At 44.3% G+C, this 19,454-nt stretch overlaps 1 protein-coding gene across 1 annotated transcript in view; it reads left to right on the top strand.

Moving 5' to 3' along the window:
- Positions 1-19,454, top strand: part of evla (Enah/Vasp-like a) — a 49,579-nt gene that overhangs the window by 20,809 nt on the left and 9,316 nt on the right. Inside the window, exons 2-3 of the mRNA XM_083632636.1 lie at positions 2,544-2,712; positions 6,936-7,116. Of these exons, the coding sequence (XP_083488762.1) occupies positions 2,544-2,712; positions 6,936-7,116 (350 nt within the window). The remainder of the gene's footprint in view (positions 1-2,543; positions 2,713-6,935; positions 7,117-19,454) is intronic.

Here is a 19,454-nt window from a genome sequence, read left to right as displayed (position 1 = left end):
ATGCAATATCCTGGTCGCTGAAGTGGTGCCTCCTCTGGTCGTTCGGGCACCTGTTCGGAGGGAGGGGAACTGGTTGGAATAGTGTGATCCTCCCACGTGCTATGTCCTACCAGTGAAGCTTCCCCTGTCAGGTGAAAAGGGGGGGGTTAAATTAAAGGGTTACGCACCTTGAGTTGCATGTACTTTCTGTCAGAAAGGTGTCTCTCCTTTTGAAAATGAATTGAAAAGCTTTTTTTTTCAATCAACTCTAAATCTAACTCTAATAAAAGTTTTTAATAAAAGTTCTAATTACATTTTTATTCTTTTAAAAATGTATGTTAGATTTAGAATGTAAATTGTCTGTAACACATTTTAATGGAATGTAATTTCACATAACATGAAGATTCTTTTTTGGCACTGGGCCCTCCATCCAGATTAATGTTTGGCCCTTCATAGAAAATAATTTGGGCACCTCTGGTATAGTCCCACATAGGGATGTAACGATAACCGGTTTTAATGATAACCGTGATAAAATTCCTTACGGTAACCGTACAGTTTCAAATTTTCATTATCATTAAAACCGTGGTACCGTGATTACCATGGTACCGTGATTACAGTGCTTTGAAAAACATGGTAAATACTGTCCATCATCAACCAAAGTTGGCAACAGTCTCCCAGATGCAAACGTGCAGCCTTGGAGAAATGATTTCAGTGAGTGTATCAATCCCTTTTGGGTCTGAGTTTTCCATGTAAAACGTAAAATGATTTCAGTGAGTCTCTCAGTACTTTTTGAACATTTTCAGCATTTCTTTACGAATACCGTGATAATACGATAACCGTGATAATTTTGGTCACGATAATCGTGATGTGAAATTTTCATACCGTTACATCTCTAGTCCCACATAACACATAAGGTTATTTATAAACTTGCATATTTGACCTTGAAACCAGTAATTTCTGGTGTATTTAGTGAATCATATAGAAGTACTAAACCACATACTGTAATTGAATGGTCAAGTTTGTCTTGTCTTAACGAACTGAATTCCCTTTCACTTTTGTGGTTGTGAACATGGTTATTTGTCAAAGCTAGTTAATTATTGTTCTGTGTTGTGCGCGAAACAGTGTTGCCATCGCCGCCTCTGCTCCTCGTGACATTCAGTTGTTTGTGTGTGTGTGTGTGTGTGTGTGTGTGTGTGTGTGTGTGTGTGTGTGTGTGTGTGTGTCATTACTTGCTTACAAATGAGTTTCCAGCTGTCGATAAGCTTGTTGATGAGACACACACTGTGTCATTACCCCGCATCCCCAACACGCCCTGCTGCCCCTATAGGCCTCTGAACATTTATGCCATTATCATACCACCATCACACAGTAAAGGCCCAGGAGGTGATAGCACCATCCCACACTAAAGGCCCAGGAAAGGGGAATTTTCCAGAGCTTGGTTTGAGGGTGAGGTTTTTAGGTTCTTGTTTTTAGGGTTTCAAAACGGCAGCCCCTCCCTCTCCTCAAGCTGTCAGATTCCCACTGCGGCAACATTTTATTCCTGAAGCGGTGACTTGTAGCGGTAGCTGTAGAAAGGTGTGGCTCACTCTCGACCCATAAGCTAACCACTAACCAGCTAACTATACAGTAGCTCTGTTCCATTGATCGTCTTTTATTGAACAAAACCACATTCTCATCCAAATGCAGATTCAAATCTTTTATCATGTGGTTCATACTGGCACTGTCCTGGTCCATAAGGGAGCACCCAGAGTGCAGTATGGGGAATGAAAGTATCTCCCTAGTTCACCTATATAATCCAATAGGGCTGTATAATAGCAGTACCAATACCAGTACCCTTATAGTGTTACCCATACCAATAATTTGTTACCTTTTATATAACTAGAAATCTCGCACGCTACACGTATGCAAGAGAGCTGGCTGCCGCTCCACGCTGCAGGTATCGCAAGAAGATTGCAAAACATATAGGATATGTTCCATATACAATGAAAATAAACGATTTTTCCAGCAAAATGCTAATGCTTTCCTATGTAGCCTGCTGCTGGTTGGCCACTGGCATGATCACGTGGTTTGCAAACAAGCCAATAGTCAATGATCTCACCCCATCTTCACGTGACCTGAAAACAACCTATAGCCATACTTTGGAATGCTTTGGTGGCATCTCTGCACGCTGAACTGCCAACTCATATACACTCACATACACCTCCAAAGACTGTATGGGTTGTAGCTGCTGCGGTAATCACACGTTGCATTAAATCAAAGAATGCTTGCAGTGATTGGCTACGAGCAAAACCATACAAATAGTAATTTTTTTCTATATCTGTGTACAAAAAGGATCGAATGCAGCAGGTATTGTTTGACTAGAGAAGTTTCAGTACTACTTGGTACTGGGTTATTTTGATCAATACCGTAAAGGTATCGAGTATCAACATCCAGCCTTATAAGCCTTATAAGCCTCCAATAACCTCTTCATCTCTCCACAGTCAGAATAATTTCCCCATACTAACTTTAATGTCTCCCCTGCTCTCTCTCTCTCTCTGTCTCTCTCTCTCTCTCTGTCTCTCCAGTGAACAGAGTATCTGCCAGGCGCGGGCCTCGGTCATGGTCTATGACGATGCCAGTAAGAAGTGGGTGCCCATCAAGCCGGGGCAGCAAGGCTTCAGTCGCATCAACATCTACCACAACACTGCCAACAACACCTTCAGAGTGGTGGGCGTCAAACTGCAGGACCAGCAGGTGAGACATGAAGGCAAGCACAGGGTTGGACAGATGAACCCATAGTATGTGGAAGTGATCAAATCTGTAGTTCCTCGAATGGCCACTTGAGGCTGGCTCCAAAAGCAAGGAAATCCCCATTCACCTCATGTTAAAATGCCAGACTTTACAACAGGATTAAACATATTCACAGCCTGGGTCAAAAAAATTTCAAAAAGTTTTGGCCTATATAGCTCATTTCACCTTTCATGACAACTGTACAGGGGTGCATTTTTATACCTGTTTAGAGTATGTTTTGGGCACGATAGCAGGCGGAGCTGTGGCTCTGTGGGAAACCCCTGGCCTGTGCCATCTCACACGAGAACCCCAAAATGGCGACTGCCACACTCCCATACTCTAGGCTACCCCAGCCTAACTAGGGGTACATGTACCCCTAGGCGTACTTGAGCAGGTTGCAGGGGGTACTTAGAAAGATTGGGGATTCCAACTTATTTCCAAATGATTTATTTTTAAGTTTTCCAAGTAATTTCATAAGGCCAAATGGAAATGGTACGTGTGTGCCACGGTTAGTTCCCCCCTGGCAGGTGTCAACTGTTAGGCCGTGGCCACACTGATCCGTCAGAAAATGGACAGAATTATAAAATGGATAGATGTATATCCGTTGCATGTACAAGTAACCTACTTGTACAGCAGGTGGTGGTAAGCACCTTGTCCTTGAAGGTGTCAGCGACCCGCCTATAAACCGAGAGAAGAAGAAAGCTGGTGTTATCTAGCTGTTAAGCTTCTGGCATACTCTTCGCGCACGCGCTGGAGGCGGGGCTCCGAGGAGGGCGCGCGCACTCTGCGCGGGCCAAAACAGAACATACTCAGTGCGCAGCTCCAGGCTCCAGGCAGTCTGAATGAAATTGAATGTAACGTTCCCAATTCTATGTATTAAATTATAAAAAACGACCCTCAACATTTGGGAAGGCTAAGCCACACAACTAGTTCGTTATAATCGAACGCCATGCTTCAAAGGCAACTTTAGACGGTGAGGACTCAATCACAGCAGATATCCGCTGATAGCCTACCACGGAGATCTCACAGGCACAGGCAGCAAAACCCGACGCGCTGATAGAAAAATCTCCATGGACGCGCCGCGCTGCGCTCAGGCCTTGCCCCCCGACACGCCCCGTGTGATGACGTCATAATCGCCGTGCGCCCTATGCGCTTGGCTGGGCGCGAAGAGTATGCCACAAGCTTTAGGTCTGTGCGCTACGTTACTTATGTGGCAAAATAAATGCCACTGAATGACCAGATTGATGTAATGGTCGGCCAGTTCGGGTCATGCTGTTTCCATAAAGCCCACCAGCTTTGATATCTGCTGGCTAGTTGTTGATATTTATAATGGTAAAATAACACTACGTTATTTATCGATGCGGACAACCTGATTGGCTAAACAGATTGGCTAAACAGACGATACGTCCATCCTGAAAAAGTTCAGCCTTCTTGAACTTTTCTGTCCATCAAAATGTATGCAAATTTGCTAGATACGTACGCTTCAACAGTGCTCCACGGACAGCTGTGTTGAAAATGAATGGAAGTGAACAGAGAAATGAACGCAGATGGACAGACACCACGGATCAGTGTAGCCACCACCTTACACTGTGAAGAGGTCACGTTCACGCATGTCAAAACTGTGCACCATCCAAGTAGCTAGCAAACATGGATAAATGGTTCAAACATCTAGTTAATGCTGTCACTCCGGATTTAGAGTTATGGGAGCTCAGTGGTGACAAAAGGGGAAAAAAGGCCAAGCCCAAACAGTGACAAATTCAGCTCAGTGACAAATATATTATGTATGGATTTACCACCACCGCAACCACAGTGTTCTCTCTGCAGTGCAAAGAACACGTATGAGTGAGGGGGTACATCAATAAACCGGTTACAACAGGTCCAAAATGCTGCAGCCAGACTACTCACTCCAAGAAAACGTCCCATATCACTCCGATCCTTTCCGCCCTGCACTGGCTCCCTGTCCATCTTAGAATCCATTTTAAGATACTGGTTTTCACTTTTAGAGCTGTCCATGGCCAAGCCCCCACCTATATCTATGATCTTATTCACCCGTACACGACCAACCGGGCCCTGAGGTCCTCTGAGCTAGGCCTCTTGGGAGTGCCCCGAACCTGGTTGACAACCAAGGGGGACCGTGCATTTGCGACGGTGGCCCCTAAGCTCTGGAATGCTCTTCCCCAGGGCCTGAGAGCCTCTGCCTCAGTGGAGATTTTTAAAGGGCAACTTAAAAACTCACCTTTTCAGACAGGCTTTCAGTATGTCGTGATTTTATGTGATTTGATTTGTTGATTTCTGTACCAAATGTTTGTTTTTATTCCTCACTCGCTCTGTTTTTATGTCCCTTGCTTTTATATTGTGTTTTATATTTTGTAATTGCTTTAATTTTTGTTAAGCACTCTGTACATCCGTGTTGAGAAGGGTGCTATATAAATAAAGTTTTACTTACTTACTATTGGCAGCTAACAGCTCAAGGGGTTACCTACCTAACCTGACTCTGCCAGACGGGGGCGGTACTGTACCTACCTGGGGTACATAAGACAAAAAAGGACCCGCTGCTCTAGGCTTCAAAACGGGAGTCCAAAAACCAATGGGTAACATCACGGTGACTGCGTCCATATTTTTTGACACGGTGACACGTGAAAGCAGTGAGGACAATCCCAGCTGATTGGGGAGACGTTTCTGTATGAGCTGTGGAGCTGCAAGTGTATAGAGATCTCATCATCTGTTCCAGCCGAAGGAAAAATGCACCCTCGGATGCTCTGACACGGTTATTATCTGTGAACGTCACTGCGTTCCACAAGTTATTTTGTGATGAAGTGTGCTCAAATGACTTTCGACTTCAGAGAACAGGTGTTGTTGCTTTCAATACACATACAGGTATCGAGGTGTAGGTGTAGAGAGCAATGAAGATAGTGGAGTGAGTTTATCACAGTTGAGGAGAAGTGAAATCGCACCCCTTACCCAAAACATAACATGACTTGCGGCTGCAATGCATTATGGTCTGTTGAGGCTGTTGTCGGTAGATAACTTGTTATCTCTGCCTCATTCCTCGCTGCATGATTGCTGAATCTTGGTGTAAAGCAGGGTTTTCAAAGTCTGAGACTGTGGGTGACCCATTCTGCATCAGTGGGCCTCCCCTCAGACTTGCTTAGTTTCACTCAATTCCTAGATGCCTGTGAGATTATGATTATGTTATTTTATCCCATAGACACTCAACATAGTCAACAATTGAGCCAAGATAGCCTGAGATAACTGTTTGACATATGCCTACTTCAGATGACACCAAATACATACAAAAAAGCTCTGTCTGAAGGCATTTATTTGTTTCTGACTGAGAAAGTGGGAAAATCTGTAAAATTCCCCAAAACTACTGTATTTATTTAATCAAATCACACACATTTAGGCTATTCTATGCGATCTCCTTTTGATAACAAATAATAACTAATGTATCACTTTCATTCACTGAGCCTCCCCTGAAACCTTTTGAAGCCCCCCTGGGGAGGCCAGCCCCCACTTTGAAAACCCCTGGTGTAAAGAGTAGTACGGTAAGTTGTTAGAGTAGAGAGAAGTCCTGAGGGGGGGGGGGAAACGTGACCGTTAATGTTTTATAGTTGAACATTTCTATGCTATATCAGACTATAAAGGTCACGTCACTTCCTTCACTTTAGAATCAGGAGAGATCACAGAACATTTCACTCTGACCAAAACCTATTGTAGCTTCACTGAAAATATCTTGACATTGTCTACATTTGGCCAGTTATCCACAGGAATAAGAAAATACACCACCAGACAAAAGAATTGTCCCAGAAATGCAAGCTACATCACCAGTAACTGATTTCAACAGTGGTAAAGTGTTCTAGTGAGGATTTTTCCTTTGATTCTGTCTTTTTTTTAGCACATCTACAAATGTCCTTGGGAGTGGTGGTTGTCTCAGGTTCATTGGTTCATTGGTTTGAATCCAAGACCAGCTGGGGAAATTTGGGCTGCTAATTGAATGAAAAATTCTCTCCCCTCCCGCCTCAACTACTGGCAAGATGGAAGAAGACTGGAGTTACCAGGGAGTGAATCTCAGGGTCTTTGGGGAAGAAAAAGAGCAATCTTCTATGGTTAGAAATGGCTAGAGTAAATGACTCCTGACTGATTGATGCATGATTTTAACTCGCTCTTTATTGTCCGTCCCATTCAAGGTGGTGATCAACTACTCCATAGTGAAGGGTCTGAAATACAATCAGGCCACGCCCACCTTCCACCAGTGGCGTGACGCTCGCCAAGTCTATGGGCTGAACTTTGCCAGTAAGGAGGAGGCCACCACCTTCTCCAACGCCATGCTGTTCGCCCTAAACGTCCTCAGCTCACCCGACAGTGGAGGTACACTTCTGATCGTTTAGTATTCATCCCACCAAAGGGTATTCACCATTACCCTCACATTATCACTGCTTTCCATGGAGCACTGAGGTCCAGATTGGTGCTTGACTTCCTGGCAGGCAGGCAGGAGTTATTCTAGGACATTTTCTAAATGCCTAAGTCAAATTTAATGGCCCAGCTCCATAGAGGATTGGGAGACAAACTTTTTCAATCATTGGAATTAGCTGGCGTCGGAAACCTTAATGTTTTTCAATGGAACCCTAAATGGATTTAAATTCTAATGTGACCCAGCTCATTAACCATTTGTGATCACGTCAAATCTATTGTTGCTCTCGAAAGATTGTCAGGTCACTATAATCATATTAGCTAAATAGATTTTAATTGTCTCATGTCAGTGGGTCATAAATGCTTTTTCATTCCACCCTATTAAGACTATTTGACCATGTCACATAGGGTTGATGTGTAGGCTACACAACATAAGCAAGAAGAGTGAATATTGAAACAATTGAAGATAGAGGTAGGCCTACATGTATAGATAGAGGTAGGCCTACATGTATAGATAGAGGTAGGCCTACATGTATAGATAGAGGTAGGCCTACATGTATAGATAGAGGTAGGCCTACATGTATAGATAGGTTTAAATTATACCATCATCTGATTTCTCAGCTACCAGTATATTGAACATCTGTCAGTAAAGTCCACCTTCAGTAAGTAGACCCAGTCAAGAGTGACCGCTTAACTAAGCTCTACCACCCTCTGCTGGTTAATAGCATTTACTGCAGCTAGGATCTTCTCTTTGAAATAAACCAAAGAGTAACAACATCAGGGTCAGTTGGTGGTTCCTGATACTGTGATACGGTGCTACTCTCCCCATCCAAAGCTGTTATTGTTGGACTTCTTTCCATTGCTATTCAAAGCAAAACATGACAGCACTGTATAGCAGTGGGAACAGCATTATACGGGACACACAATGTGTGAATGTGCAGTTGTTCATGGACACCATATAAATTATGTTGGGACTCCCCCAGTATTTGAAGCCTAACTTGACTCTCACTTTACTGAATAGCTCATGACCAGCTCTGGTTACAGGCTACTTATAAACTGTGTGTGTGAGACTGAGAGAGAATATTTGTGAGTGTGTATCTCCGGTGTCGTCCCGTTCCATCCTTGTGACTGTCGTATTGGTGCGCGGCCCGGCTAAAATATCCCACGGAGCCTTAATGTCGTACCCGGCCGCGCTCATATGGCACCTCTCCTTTTTTTGGGTGCATTTGGATGCGGCGATCATGGGCCTACTCATGCATGCTGTCCTTGGAAGACGGGACTTTGCTGCTTCTACCTTCCTCCACTTCTATCACAGATCCTGCACTCGCTCTGGTTGCTGCCGCCGCCGCCCCCCTTTGCTGGGTGACTGAGCGCGTCAGGTCTTAAATGCCCAGCCATCTCCCTGACACAACCAGTGCACAAGTAGCATTTAGCATTTAGTATCATAGAGGAGTGCTAGTAAGTAGCTTGTTACAACAGCACTGGAAGGGACTGAGTGTGTGTCACCATGCTGACTCCAGATATCACACCTGGTGTCCTCAGAAGGGTTTCTTCTGCCATCATCTTGCTCAGTAAGTAGTGTGGCCGCTGTCCATGTGTGTTTCCATGGTAACGGCATGCTTGTTAAATGGGGGGGGGGAGTTAAGAATCGTGAATGGTGAAGCTAGAGTGTGTGTGTGTGTGTGTGTGTGTGTGTGTGTGTGTGTGCGTGTGCGTGTGCGTGTGCGTGTGCGTGCGTGCATGCGTGTGTGTGTGCGTGTGTGTGCTTGTGTGTATGAGAGAGAGTGAGAAATACCCCTTTCACACCAAGGGTCCAACCAGGGTTATTCCCAGGTTGATTTTGGGTGTGAAAGGGTTAACCCGAGTGGCCTGACTCAGCTGCTGGTTCAATGTTTTATGGTCACTCATGCTTCAGTAGGTCACTGGTTGGCTTGATTCCAGCCTTAAAATTCCTTATAAAAGGATTTTTGGAAATGCCTATGGAGAAAATGAATGGAGAATTCTCTTCCGGGGCTGGAGACGTCACGTGACTGTTGAGCTCTATTAGACTAGACCTGTCTTTACAGGTCTGATCAGGCCTGCATCTCCCTTGGGTTTCCTCTTTCTCCTTCACCTTCACCATGGCAACAGCCAGAGCCATATTGTATATGTCAGCACACACACACACACACACACACACACACACACTTGCGCATGGACACAAACGCAGCACAGCACAGGATGATAATTGTCTCCTTCACATCTACCTCATTAACATGTGGACAGGCTGTGACGTGTTGGTGATAAACCTCAGGTTGTGGTGTAACAGTGTATCCCAGTGGCTCACCTGGTAGAGCGCGTACCACCAAAGCATAACATTAAAGCTTTGTGTGGCCGACCGGGGTTCGAATCCGACCCATGGGCCTTTGCCACGTCCCCCCCCTCTCTCTCTCTCCCCACCTTTCCTGTCCTACTGTACTATCCAGTAAAGGCAAAAATGCCCCAAAAATAATCTTTAAAGTGTGAATCCCTGAAGGTTGATCCTTGAAAAAATGCATAGATGGAGTTGAAAGCAGACTAAAGAGTCACAATGGAAGCATCATCTATCTAAATGATCTCGAAACTTACCTTTAGATTTTGCTGTTTCTCTGCCATGTCGATGATGATGATGCATAGCTTCCTGGTTGGCTGTTGATTGAAAATTGCATCTTCATATTGTTGGGCTAATGTATGTTTCTACAACAATATATTGCTGTTGGTGCAACAAATATGATCAGAGAGCCGAGTGCCATGCTGACACAAAACAAAAGGCCTGTATTTACAAAGCCTCCCAAGGTGGAGATATCAATTCTAGCATCAGAAATCCAGTTTCTGTTAGCATCTCACTCACTATGATCTGAACAGCAAAACTTAACCTAGATCAGCATTTCTTCTTGGAGATGCTTGATAAGACCTGATCCAAGCAAACAGTTTGTATTTGTATCCGTTATTATTTCACTGTTGTTTGCTGTCTTTGCTAAGACTGAGAATCTCTTTGCGTGAACCCGCAAAAATATTTGCTAATTTTAGTGTGCAGCTTTGCCAGCAGAGCAGATAATTAGCCTGAGCTAATGAGCGGGGAGTGTCGAGAGAGGGAGGAAAACAAGACATCTCGCAGGCATCAGTGTTCTGCTCCGTGCTTCTTGTGGTTACAGCTGCAGAACAAAAGAAGTCGACCAAACAAGTCAGTTGCAGCAGAGCAAAACAGTGGCATGACTCTTACGCCCAGATTTCTAAGCATATTCACTTCATACCAGATGATTTGATCACCGCATAAACATCGAGGGTTTGGTGTGAAAGGGGTGTAAATGTATTGTAACGTGTTTGGGTAATCCAGGTATTACCTGTATGTGATGTGCAACCTAAGTGTCTGGATCGCAGCTAGGAACTGATGTGTGTGGGTGTGTTCCTAGGGGGAAGGGGATATATGTGACCAGCGGCCGGGGCGGAGGCCAGTCAGGCCAGGGTGGGCGAGCTGACCGGGTGGTTTAGAGCTAGCAGCGAAGCTAGCTGCTAGGAGCGTGTATTGTGAAGACAAGAATAAAGAGCCTGTACCAACTTCAAGTCTCCAGTTCCTTGGACGAATACCCAACTCGTTACATTGGTGCCAGACAGTAAAGCGGTAACGCCTCTGATTCGGCCGAGAGGGGAGAGGGTGAGAAGGAACGGCAAAAGAGACGGGTGGTGCGGCTTTTTGGCTCTAGAAACTAGCGCTAGTAAGTTAGCTACCAGGGGTGCTAACTGCTAACTGCTAGCTGCAACCACGTGCGATGGTGCGCGGAGAATCAAGTATCTCCGGAGAATGGCCATCGGTGAACGGGAGGAAAGGAGAGCTGACGGCGGGGATCAGCTCGATGCTGGCGGGCATGGAGGCCCGTGTGTTGAGAGAGGTCGGACGGCTGGTGCAAGAGTCATGCAGCGGGTGGACTTGATGAGCGCGGAGGTAATGCAGCGGGGAGAGCGGCCGGAAGAGCCACGAAAGAGACTGTGTTGGACCTGCAGAGAGCCGGGCCACGTGGCGAGGTGGTGCCGATGCGGTTCCGGGAGACGGACCGGGTATGCGGGACAACGACATGGACAGCAGGGAGCCTGCTGGACATGTAGCGAGATCGGACATTTAGCCAGAGAATGTCAAGAGGCTGTCGGGGATTGGAGGACAGCGGGAGAGGAGAGACAGGTGAGGCTTTGTTGGGCTTGCCAGTCGCCTGAACATTTAGCTAGAGACTGCACTAAGAGTGTGAACGCTGGAAGAGACACACAGCCGGGGGAGCAGCCCGAGCAACAAGCAGCGGAGCAACGGGGCAGTACAGAGCCGATTGTTCTGGGCAGGAGAGTGACTGTTGAGCCGGCCCAGGCTAGCTGCTCTGGAGCGGGGATCGTTTTGAACAGCCAGAGGGAAGTGAGCGACATCACCTGCAATGCTGTTACAGTCGGGGGAGCGGCGCTCGTGTCCCCGGGGGAGCGAGAGGGGTCAACGCTGGAGGAGCCGGCCCAACCATGCCGCTACACAACCCCCACGGCTGCACTGCAGAAAGTCGAGGTGGAGATCGACGCCGATGGTGTCCGCCCTGCTGTCCTCAACACGCCGCCCCCTGGGGGAGCGGGACGGGAGGACGAGCGAGTGCGAGGCCGGGAGGACAACGCCAGGGTCAGCTGGAGAGTCGACGGGCGCGAGTGGAGACCGGAGGACGAGGATGTCGATCCGGTGCTCGTTCGTGCATTTGCTACTGGAACAAGCAAAAAGGGGGGACCGAAAAGAGTGCTTCAGGGGAATTGGTGAAGCTGGGAAAAGGGGGGATGGAAATGGGGTTTAAAAGAAAAGCTAAGGAAAATGTGGGGGGCTTGTGTTTGAATTGAAATGTGTGAAAAAGAAGGAAATAATGAAAACTAGACATTATGGAGTGCCTAATGGGAAACTAGACATTATGGGGGTACCTAATGGAAAACTAGACATTACGGAGTACCTAATGAAAAACTGGACATTATGACGGGGGTGCTGAAAAGAAAAGACTGGTTGTTGGGGAATTATAATTTAATGTGGTGATGGGAAAAATATTGTGTTGGGTGTGTTTTGGTACAGGGGGATGTGTGTGGGTTGTGCATGTCGCGTGGAAGCGACATTAAAGTTGTGTGGGGGAAGTGTAACGTGTTTGGGTAATCCAGGTATTACCTGTATGTGATGTGCAACCTAAGTGTCTGGATCGCAGCTAGGAACTGATGTGTGTGGGTGTGTTCCTAGGGGGAAGGGGATATATGTGACCAGCGGCCGGGGCGGAGGCCAGTCAGGCCAGGGTGGGCGAGCTGACCGGGTGGTTTAGAGCTAGCAGCGAAGCTAGCTGCTAGGAGCGTGTATTGTGAAGACAAGAATAAAGAGCCTGTACCAACTTCAAGTCTCCAGTTCCTTGGACGAATACCCAACTCGTTACAGTATTAAAAAAACATGAATGAAAACCTCAACCTAAATTATATTTGGTGAAAAAAGGCCATATCTGCACGTAATAGCTATTTTTAGAATATACATTTTCTTAATCGTAATCTCTGTAAACGTATGAGTGATTCCTGTTGTGTTTTGAATAAAAAGCATGAACGTCATTTGAAGGATTGTTTTTGCTCTGCTATCAAGTTAGGGAAATATCACTTTAAACCCTCAACATGACCTGACCTGTACATTTTAAAATCAGCTAGTCTGATGTTCAGTGTTGGGCAAGTTACTTTCAAAATGTAATATACTACATATTACTAGTTACTTTCATTTGAAAGTAATAAGTTACTTTACAATATTACTTTCTGTGTAGAGTAACTCATTACTTATTACACTACTTTTGCATTACTTTTACCAAAACAACAGCAGCAATAGAATGACATCGCCGCCCCGGAACATCCCGAAAAATAATTTCAACCACCTTGAAGTCAGTGTAAACAATCCAAAATTCTAAATGTTATTCTTTTCCTTTGTTATTGTCATCTATAGTGGTTATTTGCATAAAAACACATAGTTTGATTAGGAAATGATTGTATCTTTTTTAAATATGTGCTTTAATTTAATAAAATGTAACTCAATTTGTAACTTGAGTTACTTGACAAAGTAACTGGTATAATATTACTGAAATCCTATAAGTAATAAGTTATATTACTGAGTTACTGCTAAAAGTAATATATTACATGTAATATGTTACGTTTGTAATGAGTTACCCCCAACACTGCTGATGTTTCAAAACGTGTAGAAAAAGAGATGTTTCAACAGCTTACACACTGACAAGCCCCAGCAGTTTGAAATGAAGCCACAGCTCTGCCTCATGTTGACTGCCCCCATCCCCATCCCCCCACAGGGCTCCAGACACAGCCAACGGAAATATCACCCGTGGGTGTTCTAGATGTCACGGTGGGCTGAAGTTTAATGACTGGTATCCTGGCTATGTGTTAAGCGCTCTCCCTGATGCTGCCTGTTAATAGCAGGCTGGGAATAGGGCTCTAACTCAGCCAGTCAGCGGGGGCTGTGGTCTTGTATGAAGGACAAAACACAGCGCTAAACTCATCACTTTGCCGGTAGATCCTCATTTGGCTGATGTTTGTCATTCACCACTCACTATTGGAGATGTGTTGAATTGGGCTGAATCATTGTTTTATAATGAATAATAAAAACAAAAACAAAAAAAAAACAGTTTTGGAGCATAGTGTTCTGGTTCTACGCACATTTTTTGCAGACTTCTCTTTAACGCAGCACCTAAGGAGATGTGCGTGTAACTAAATGAGTCCTAAGCTGATCATTCACCATTCAACACCAGCTGCTATGAAATATGTTCAGATATAACTGCTTCATTAGACATAACTGATGATATGATGAGGAAGAGTATTTCCCGTTCATATTCTGCAATGAGATTTTGCTTATTAGCCATTATGTCTTAACCACCAAACGTAGACTTACCACAGGTCTTCCAGTGCTGAAACAATGGTATATGTTCCTGTAGAAGCCACAAATCTGTATATCATCCTTGTTTATTAAAAATTAAAAAATTCTATATATATATATATATATATATATATATGTAGAAACCCTCAATCATCTGCTAATCTGATTGGCCGGAAATGCCAGAATGGATTATGGGATGAGTACCGTAAATTCCGGACTATAAGCCGCACCTTTTTCCCCGTTTTTTGGGCTTTTTTGGCCCCTGCGGCTTATATAACGGTGCGGCTTATCTATGGATTTTTTCCAAAAAAAAAAAAAAAAAAATCTCTCTTTTTTAGCACTCTTTCTAACTATAAATCCACTTCTGTTTTAATTTCCTCTCTTGCCCTCTTTTCACCACACTGTATGACACTGTATGACACTGTGTGCACTGTAAATAACAACACAGGTGGTGTTGTGTTATGTTGTTTTGTTGAAATGTTAATAAATGGGAGCTTCCTCAAACAGCCATCTCTTTCCCGACAATCCCCTCTGTGCATGAACCCTTACATATGGTAATTAAACATTAAAACACAATAAATAAATAAAAAAAAAAAAAAAAAAATACCATTAACTCATTGAGTGCCAAGGACGGACATGTTCGTCATTTCAAATAGTAACGTAGAGTGCCAAGGACGGACATGTTCGTCAATTGCGTTTTTTGACGGTGGGGCGTCGATCAAAGCCTTCTGCCTCTGATGTACAAATATTATAGCTATTGGATGTGTCTAACCTATTTTACAGAACCCTTAGGTGGCGACAGTGCTCTCCACATAACAGAAAGGCAAGGAAAAAACAAAGAAGAAGTCGTTATGGAAACGGAAATCGCATCGCATCCGTATGCATCGATATGCTGAAGCACGTTACTGCAGCTGTGCCTGCAGCAGCCAATCTGCTCCCACAATTGAGCCGGACAGCACATCCGCACATCCACACCGTGGAGTTGTTATTATTCTCAACTGTAAGCATCGTTGCCGGTGACAAACACACGCGGAACGCTGTAAAAAAGCAGGATGTCGATGTCCCTTCACTGTGCGCACAGCAAACTCAGCAGAGAGCCACCACAGACAGGAGGAGGAGTGTGCAGTTGAGGCGAGGCGAGGCGGGGCGAGGCGGGGCGGGGCGGGGGGGGGGGGGGGGGGGGGCACGCAGAGCAGCACACAACACCCAGACAGACCCAGGCAGCAGGACAGGATTGACAAACGCAAGCCAGAATATCCGATCCCCACCAGCAGCAAATCAAGACCAGCAAGAAGCTGCAACCAGCAGCGCACGCAGGGGCCAGCGCTGCTGGTTGTAGCTAAAAAATATTATTCTGCCAAACAGAATTCCCTGGCCTTCACTGTTTTATTGAAGGAAATTATTTTTGAGGTGTGACTACATTAGAAAAGATTAGCTTCAGAGTCAGTGATGTGCTTGAAATGTTTAATTTCACAAAAGGCCAATTATCTCAGCTTCTAGAAAAAAATTGCTGCTTTTGGATGAATCAAGCTATCTTCTCCGGCTCATAACTAAAGAACGGAAAATGGGATCAATAAACTTTTTTTTGCAGATGATAGAATAGAGTCTCATCGTTCTTTGTGCGTGTTCAGTGTTTACATAGTAATATCACACAATATTCTGTGGGCCTCGAGAAATCACTGAAAACGCTCTGAAACTCTGGCACTGGGAGCATCCGTTCTCCAAAAGTGGCTGGCACTCAATGAGTTAAAACACCCGCGGCTTATAGTCCGGTGCGGCTTATATAAGAAAAAAATAGTCAATTTTGCAGGTGCGGCTTATACACCGGTGCGGCTTATAGTCCGGAATTTACGGTAGTAGTAATTGAGAAAAATGAATGGGGATATACTCTACCGGAACCCGAGGTGACGTCACAAATCGCAATGTCACATGACTGTTGACCTCTATGGAGAGAATCGTTTGACTCACCGCTCTCATGTATTTCATTCTGCAATCTTTAATCCATTAACCTGCTTGAATATGTTTTGATTGGCTTTAACAGTCTTTGACATTTTCATTACAGTTCCACACACCTACACGTTCCTGTGATATTCTCAGGGGGCGAGTAGAGCTGCTTAAGTCCATCCTATTCATTCTATTCCATTGGATTCTATGGGTGCATTCGGAAATAGCACTCCGAGCGCACTGGACCATTCGTAAATTGCGAGCACCGTTGTAATGTACCGTACCTTTGCATTTCATTTCAGTGTAGAGCGTCAGAGGGGATTTACTAACTATGTTGTGGTGGTTTACTGTCCTGTGGTTGGCATCACGTTGAGTCTATTAGATTAAGTATAGAGTGTAAACAGTTGAGTCTATTAAGATTAAGAACAGAGTATAGAGTGTAAACAGTTGAGTCTATTAAGATTAAGAACAGAGTATAGAGTGTAAACAGTTGAGTCTATTAGATTAAGAACAGAGTATAGAGTGTAAACAGTTGTCTCTGGAGGGAAGAAGCACTGTACCTCATACGATGCCTGCTGGGGCCTGCTCTTCCACTGAACACAGCTACTGTTCACTCATTACACTAACTGTTATTAGAGTTTTAAAGCCTTTTAAAGGCCTTTTAAATTCAGGCAAAAACAAATCTGTTCTGTATTCTCTATCTATGCAAAGCAAAAGAAAGCAGGGAGGCAGATACAAAGCAGCTCACACGTTTCATGAAAGGCCTGCGTGCAGATTGATGGACATGGTAGCACATTTAAACAACAGTAACAGAGTGAAAGGCGCTAATGCAGTGTCCTGCTGCGAAAGATCCAACAAACGAAAGCATTGTAACTGTCTAGAGCAGAGGTTCTCAAATGTATTTCAGCCAAGGACCCCTTACAAGATAGAAAATAGACCGGGGACCCCCTCATTCTGATTTGTGATTTTGGGCTAAGCTTAATTGTTTCCACGGTAACGTGCTTGACTTTTAATTTGATAGGTTTGTTATTAGAATGTAATCCATGAACCATTTTAGATTTAAAGCATAAACTACTTTTGTTGAACTATGAAGATTTTGCAAAAAAAAAAAAAATTATTACATTACAGCAGACGCTTTTGTTTTGTCCAAAGCGACTTACAATATCACAATTTGTCAACAGTACAGAAAACCACTATGCAACACAATCAATGACAGCCAAGATATTTTGATAGACTAGCACCATGTAGGAAGTAGTTTGAGAAGGAATAAGTAACATGTAGTTTTTTTTTTTTTTTTTGTAACCTGAAAACTTTCACGGACCCCCTGGCAAAGTGCCACGGACCCCTGGGGGTCCGCAGACCCCCATTTGAGAACCACTGGTCTAGAGAGATGGAGATGGATGGAGGGAGGAGAACAGAGGTAGGGGGGGAAGGTGAAGAGGAAAGCCAGGGGATAAGAAAGAGAGGGCAGGTAGACAGAGAGAGACGTCACATTTACAAGACTGAAGAGAGGAGGGGAGCAGAAGGGCTATGGGAAGAGTAGAGAATCTGGGAATTGGATCTGTCAGCTTTTAATGTGAACATACACCTGACTTGTGTATTTGTGTATAAATATGTACACCTCATGACTTGCCTAGCACTTTCCAGATTGTATTTTAGGGCGTCGTCAGACATTCTATTCCGTACATCGTACATTTCTATCAATTTTCTATTAGTCTTGAAACTATGTATGAAACTGTGTAGATCCGCCCACTCTCCTGGCTCTGTCTTGCAGGAGCCTGGTTGTTGGGGTCGTTAGGCTGATTGAGTGCACCTGGGCCCGGTGTGCTCTTTGGACCTTAAAACCTGCAGACCATTCAGTGACTCTCCCTCCTCACCTGTGTGCACCTTTTTGTTTTGTTATTTTGGTTTGTATGTATTAGTTTGTGTTGTTTAGTTTTAGGTAATAAATTATTGTTATAACTTTTACTTTGATGTGTGACTCCCTCCTTTTGTTACTCCCTTGAGCCGGGTTGTAACAATGACATTTTTTTCCTTCTTTTTTCCGTTTCTTTTCTTTTTAAGTATGACTATTGATATTAGGGGAGGTATCTCATAAGCCATTTTTGGCTTCTAACCTCTCCTGCACAATGAGCAAGAAGTAGGAGGGTGAGGTGTCGAGGAAGAGAGCGGAGGGAGATGGAGGGAGCGAGAGAGGAAGGAAAAGAAGCTGGAAAGAGTTTGGATGGGGAGAAGAGAGACAGGAGGAATGGAGAGGAGGGGAGGTGGGCTGAGGGCGGAGCCACACCTCAGCTGGATGATGACGCATGCCATCTGACCTTGCATCAATTTATAGAAGTAACTGGCCGTCAGGCAGAGACCTGAGTGTTATTTCAGTTGTTGGGTCATATCTGGTCATACACACACTCCTGTTTCACTCTATTGACTGCTACAGTAATGGTGGCTACTGCAAAACAAAAAAGCGCCAATGTGCATTGCAGCGCTTTGGGGGAAATAGTTGCTGATTATGGCCTATGGAAGTGTATTAGCCTCCTGGAATCCTCAAAAAGTGACTATAACGAGTATGCAGGATTTCACATATATATTCTGAAGCTTTCAAAACACCTTAGAGAAATGTTAGAGATGAGTCTAGTATGCAGATTAGCTTTATTAGGAGCACACATGATAGCTGTGGGTTTGATTCAGATTCATTTATTTAAAGAATGGGACATTGCACATTAATGAACAGTACAGCCGTACAGTAAATATGCCAGGTTATAGCCCAAGGGCTAGTTTCCACCTGTAGTCCCAAGGCAGGTTGATGTAATCTTGAAAAGAAAAAAATTAATAGTACAAAAAATTAATAGTACAAAAGGTTAGTAAAACATAAGGTGAGTAAAACACACAGAGCATGCAGCAAAACATGACAGACAATATGTTAAAAATGATCACATTGCTGGTTTGATCTGAGCCATAGTTTCAACTGGCCTTTAAAGGTGGCGAGACTAGGGCATTCTCTAATAAAGGGAGGTAGATTATTCCAGAGGGTGCTTCCCATGAAGGATAAGGTCCTCTGACTAAAGCAAGTTTTTCTAAATGGGACCTCACAGACCTTTTTCGTGATGGCCCGAGTGACACGAGTCGAGTTGGCGGTCGAACGATATTTAATGAAGTCAGCAAGAGGAGGCGGCGCCAGTCCATGTAGAACTTTGAAGACAGGCAGAAGTGAAATTTCTAAAGTTCTCAAAACTTAGCATGTCATATTTACGTATGACATACAGTCTACCTGTATGTTTTTGTGTGGTTGGTTATTATACTGCCTATCAATCTAATGGTGCAATTTGGTGCTATTGATGAAACCTTACTGGACTCTACTTGAATTTGTCTGACCGACAACGTGAGGCCAATAGACCCTTCTCACGGGGGCCATTTTGTGTCGAAAAGG

Source organism: Poromitra crassiceps (assembly GCF_964638095.1).
Source record: "Poromitra crassiceps genome assembly, chromosome: 3".
NCBI lineage: Eukaryota > Metazoa > Chordata > Actinopteri > Beryciformes > Melamphaidae > Poromitra > Poromitra crassiceps.
This window is presented reverse-complemented; position numbering and strand designations above follow the sequence as displayed.